This window comes from Ailuropoda melanoleuca, chromosome 11, assembly GCF_002007445.2.
Source record: "Ailuropoda melanoleuca isolate Jingjing chromosome 11, ASM200744v2, whole genome shotgun sequence".
NCBI lineage: Eukaryota > Metazoa > Chordata > Mammalia > Carnivora > Ursidae > Ailuropoda > Ailuropoda melanoleuca.
The window spans coordinates 78,372,623-78,378,399 of NC_048228.1; the positions used below are offsets into that span (position 1 = coordinate 78,372,623).

Consider the following 5,777-nt stretch of genomic DNA (forward strand, 5'->3'; position numbering starts at 1 on the left):
AGCGGAAGAGCCTGATGTGGGGCTCGATCCTATAACGCCAGGATCACGCCCTGAGCCGAAGGCAGACGCTTGACCGCTATGCCACCCAGGCGCCCCTGGAATGGTCTTAAATATAATTTCATGGAAAGAATTGTTATGATGCTTTGCAAGAAAGATTATAATTATATGTTAAATAGCGAGGTTATATTTTTAAATAGTTTTAAGAGTGAAATCATCTTTAAGATAAACATTTTAATAGGTTGTTTGATTCAGTTTTTTCAAATATGATTCTCCATTTTTTTTCTGTAAAACTTACAAGGTTTTATGTTATCAACTAACATGTCAACATACTATCTAAATATTATGAACAAGAACCTAACCAAATGAGACAGTCTCTTTACTTTGTAACCCAGTAAATGTATGCTTATTGAATAAGTTAATGAAGACTATATACTCCATCCCCTGCCCCCCACTTCTCCACTTTTAGTCCTTATTCCTGATATTATGCTAACTAAATTGTTTCCACGTCATGGAAAGTAAACTTTGTAGACATGTCTAACTTGCTGTACATTCCTTTGGGATAGACTGGGACTTATGTGGAAATAAATAAGGGAATAATTATGTTTGTACTCATGATAAAAGTTCACAATTATGGCTTGTTTATAGTTACGACCAGTGAACTTTTTGTGATGGATTCCACTTAAAATGTCCCTTATAGAGTATCTTTTTGCTAGCGAAATAAAGCTTTGTGTTAATATTTTGTTCACATCACAGTATCACAGTTCATAAAAAAGGAGCCACGTTTTTTGCATTCCCTGTATCGGAATCAACTAAGAGGTGAAGAAGAAAATAGGGCAAGGGCTGTAAGTCAACTCTCTTAAGGAAAGTAATGCACGGTATTTATGCTAATGTCTCATTAAATGCAACAAATTGCAAAGGAGGCTCTGAAATAAAATCTTCATACTGTATAGCTAGCATATGCAGCCCAATATTTTGAGTTATAGTAGAAAATAATTATCTTCTTTTAATGGATTAAAACCATTGTCTATACTTCTAAAGCTGTATCTATTCCTCCAGGTTCTGTCTTTCACACATCCTACCTCGTTCCACTCTGCAGAGACATATGAGTCCCTGTTACAGTGCCTCAGAATGGAAGATGACAAGGTAGCAGAAGCTGCTATACAAATTTTTAGAAATACAGGCCACAAAATAGAAACAGACCTACCCCAGATACGATCGTGAGTATATTTTTTTTTATGGTAAACACAAAAGGTTTTTGTTTTGTTTTGTTTTGTTTTAACACATAAGGGTTTTTTTTTTGGTTTTCTGTTTGTTTTTTCTTAAAGATTTTATTTATTTATTTATTTGAGAGAGAAAGACATAGCCAGCAAGAGAGGGAACACAAGCAGGGGGAGTGGGAGAGGAAGAAGCAGGTTCCCAGCAGAAGAGCCTGACATGGGGCTCAATTCCAGAACTCCAGGATCACACCCTGAGGCGAAGGCAGATGCTTAACAACTGAGCCACCCAGAGGCGCCCCTAACACATAAGTTTTTTAAGTGTGGGAGCCATACAGTCAATTTTCCCTTTTATGGAGGAAGAGAGGAAAGAGAACTTAGAAGCTACTTGTCTGGAGGCAACTGGGTGACTCAGTCAGTAGAGCATCCAACTCTTGACCTCAGAGTCATGACTTCAAGCCCCACATTGGGTGTGGAGTCTACTTAAAAAAAAAAAAGCTACTTTCCTGTATCCTTTGTTTTATCTTTTCTCTGCCTCATGCTCTCTTCTACCATTAAAAGAAAGACCGAGGAAGAAATTGGGTAGAACAAACCGAAACTTTGCTTATAACAAGATTATTTCTAAATATGAATATTAATCAAGAGTTTTCACAGAATTTTGAATTTGTGGTTAATATGTCTTCCTTATCTATGTATTTTCATTTTTTTCTCCAGCTGGTTTAAATTCAATAGCTGCTACCTTCATGTCTCACCAAAGAATGGGATAATCTAGTAATGTGCTTAATAGCTTATCTTATTAGTTGCTTGGTTGTTGCCAGTGGTGCTTTTATAATTTTGATCTCTCCCTCAAGATTACCTTTACCCTTTCATCATAAGAATGAAATACATTTTGATATTTTTACTTTGGCATCTTAAAGAGGTTGCCTTAGGATCAAACTTGTGCTGAGAGTTTATATTTAGACAAAAGATGTGGGAGATGTCTTTTGGAGGAAAAACACATTGCTGATAGCTGTTGAATCACATGTTCAGAGTATATGCAAATAGTTCCGGATATAGCCAAATCAAACCAGTTTTTCCTTACAGGGTAATAATAGAATAAGAGGACTCCTGACTCCTAGTTTTTATTAAATTTGTGAGCTAATAGTTTAATTTGAGAAATAAGTCAATTTTTATTGTACATTCTCTTCGTTCTCAGAGCTGTACTGGCTAATAATAAAGCATTACCACAGTCAGTCCCTGTTCTCAAGGAGTTTATAGTCTAGAGAGAATAATCTTTATATTTGTACATTAAAAAAAAAATCATTGACAGAGTAGGATAAAGTTTCTGGTTAGTTTTTCAAGGTAGGAAAACCTTTTTTAAGGTAAAGGATTTATTCTTAAAGGAATTCTATCCCAAATGAAACAGTGGAAAATGGGGATAGATGAAATAGTTAATTTTGGATACAAGGAAGAAAACCTCTTATTCTATTTTTTTTTTTTTAAGATTTTATATATTTTACAGAGAGCACAAGTAGGCAGAGCGGGAGGGAGAGGGAGAAGCAGGCTCCCTGCTGAGCAGAGGACCCCACTCAGGGCTCTATCCCTGAGCTGAAAGAGACGCTTAACCGACTGAGCCACCCAGGCGCCCCAAAACCTCTTATTCTTAAGACTAATGAGAAGGAAGGAGAGAATCATTGAAAAGCAGGGAAGCACAACAGTGCAGGCCTCTACAATAACCTTGATGGCATCATTAAATCATAGCACACTAGAATAACAAGGAAAAAGGTTAAAGTTGATTTCATCATTTCATTAGACTAAGAAGAGTTAATGATACATTTAACAACAATTTGATCAATGCTGTATCTCCCTTTGTTACTTGTGTTATTTATAAGAACTGTTACTGGTAAATGAGTTTGTTAGAGAAAGACAGTGCTCAGTTAAGGAGGCTACTTGGGCTTAGAAATCCCTAGTTTATCATTCTAAACCTTCATACAAAGAAATGTGGCATACTCAGAAATGTCAAATCTGATTTATACTGACTAGCATATGTTCCAGTTTTTGTTGAGGTGCATGACCTGGGATATGGGTTTTTGCCCTTAATGTCTAGCCTCCTGTTTTCATGAGAGGACCCTTTGTCACAATTGTATTTGACACCACTGACCTTATAATCTATAAAATAGGACCACTGCAGTAAATGAATGACAAGTATCTTTCGTTAAATTTTTTTGTCTTAAATAGATTTTCTTCTGATTAAAAAAAAATACTTGTATGTTCATTGTAAAAAGCCAAAACTTTAGGAAATAAAAAGGAGAAAAAGAGTCACTGTCAACACTGATATTTTTTATGAGTATTTTACCCACTTGATGTGTATACCTGTTCTTTTATAGGTTGATACACACATGCTGTTTTTTTCGTACAGTGTTTTTCCATATCATCAATATTTAATGCTTAAGACTATCATATAAGACAATAAAGTACATATTGTCCTAAGGAAAGATTGTTTTACTTTGATTTTCAATGTCAATATGGAGGTTAAGTGCATGGATCTTGGAATAGAAGTACACATCTTCACATTCCACCCTCACTAAATCCTAGCTCCATCAACTTAAGAAGCTTAAATAAATATTTTTGTGCTTTAGTTTTCTTACCTTTTTAATATAATAGTCCTCTTTGGGTGACTATGAGGATTAATTGACATAATCCATGTAAAAACACTTAGAATGGTGCTTGGCACAAGTACTCAATAATCGTTAGATGCTTTTATTACTCCTCTGCCAATGTATATGTGTCTGTATCCTTGCATACTTTGTTTTACTGATGTCATTTCAACTTTTTAAATAAAACTTGGCTTTTTGCTACTTTTTTTCCATGATTGCTTTAAAATAACTGAAGTGGGGGGCGCCTGGGGGGCGCAGTCGTTAAGCGTCTGCCTTTGGCTCAGGGCGTGATCCCAGCGTTCTGGGATCGAGCCCCACATCAGGCTTCTCCGCTAGGAGCCTGCTTCTTCCTCTCCCACTCCCCCTGCTTGTGTTCCCTCTCTCGCTGGCTGTCCCTCTGTCAAATAAATAAATAAAAATCTTTAAAAAAAAATAAAAAATAATAAAATAACTGAAGGGGATTGTGAAAGGGAAATGGAAAATTAGGAATATGTACTTAGAAGGCAAATATAAAAGTATGGCATGGGGCAAGTTTTAGATGATAAATTAAGGTGGCTCGTTGGGACACCTGGGTGGCTCAGTCGGTTAAGCGTCCATGTTCGGCTCAGGTGATGATCCCAGGGTCCTGGGGTCGAGTCCCACATCGGGCTCTTTGCTCAGCACAGAGCCTGCTTCTCCCTCTTCCTCTGCTGCTCCCCCTGCTTGTGCTCTCTCTCTCTCTCAAATAAATAAATAAATAAAATCTTTAAAAAAATAAAGGTGGCTTGTTTATTTCTCCATATTCATGAAGTGGCTTTAAAACAAAAATTGTCTCCTGAGTAGCCTTTTTCTTGAGATGTTACATTTCTTGGATTATAGTTGAGGACAGATAAGGAGCTTTAAATCTTTATATAGATGAGATAATTTTTAAGAGAGTCTTCTCGGGACGCCTGGCTGGCTCAGTTGGTGGAACCTGCGAACTCTTGATCTCAGGGTCGTGAGTTCAAGCCCCATGTTGGGTGTGGAGATTACTTAAGTAAACTTAAAAAAAAAAAAAATAAGAGAGGCTCCTCTACCAGCATACATCCAAACAGTTATGGGAAAGGAAGTGGAGGAGACAACCAAAAGAACTACTTGTGGTGTATGGGCTTTTTTTTTTTTCTTAACTATGATATTATTTTTTACAGGACCTTAATTCCCATTTTACATCAGAAAGCAAAGAGAGGTACTCCACACCAAGCAAAACAGGCTGTTCACTGTATACATGCCATATTCACAAACAAAGAAGTCCAGCTTGCACAGATTTTTGAGGTATATATAATATATGGGACGTGTTTATGTTGATTTTTATTTTTATGCTGTGTGGTTTGATGAAGATAGAAGGTAGATTTTTGGGGGGGGGGCTATTTAGTCTCTCCCTAGTATATAAATCCTATGGGAGGAGGGGCTCTCTTTTTTTAGCACTGTATTCACAGCCTTTAGATTATATGTTCAAATACTACATATAGAAGAATATTTTGTGTGTTTGTGTTAGAACGTTTTCCTTAGTTTTAGCTTTATTGGCTCGGTGGTCCATGTATACTCAGAAAGTTAACTTTGAACTACCCAGTGTAAAGTACTTGACAACCCTACCTGAAAATTAGTCCTGTTTGCCTCTTCTTATGTATGATCCTTGGCCTGATTCCACTATTGGAAAGGTACTCCCGTTACTATAAATTGGATATAGTATCAACAGAAGCCAATGAACATTTATTTATGGTCCATGATCTTTAAAATATCCCCATAGGGTAAGAAGTCCACCAACATTACAAGCCAATTATTGTAAATGGCTTGAAAATAATGCTGATTTGCTGATGCAGAAATGTTCTTGTTTTTACTTCAGCCTTTTATGTGTGCTTTCTCTTTTCTTTCTTCTTTTTTTTTTTTTTTTTTTTGGGTTCTTCTCAAT

General features: G+C 36.4%; 1 protein-coding gene across 1 annotated transcript in view; it reads left to right on the forward strand.

The window, feature by feature from the left end:
* The window catches only part of PDS5A (PDS5 cohesin associated factor A), a 76,230-nt gene that overhangs the window by 42,654 nt on the left and 27,799 nt on the right, over window positions 1-5,777 (forward strand). The window contains exons 17-19 of the mRNA XM_034670955.1: window positions 1,057-1,217; window positions 5,017-5,168; window positions 5,378-5,439. Of these exons, the coding sequence (XP_034526846.1) occupies window positions 1,057-1,217; window positions 5,017-5,168; window positions 5,378-5,439 (375 nt within the window). The remainder of the gene's footprint in view (window positions 1-1,056; window positions 1,218-5,016; window positions 5,169-5,377; window positions 5,440-5,777) is intronic.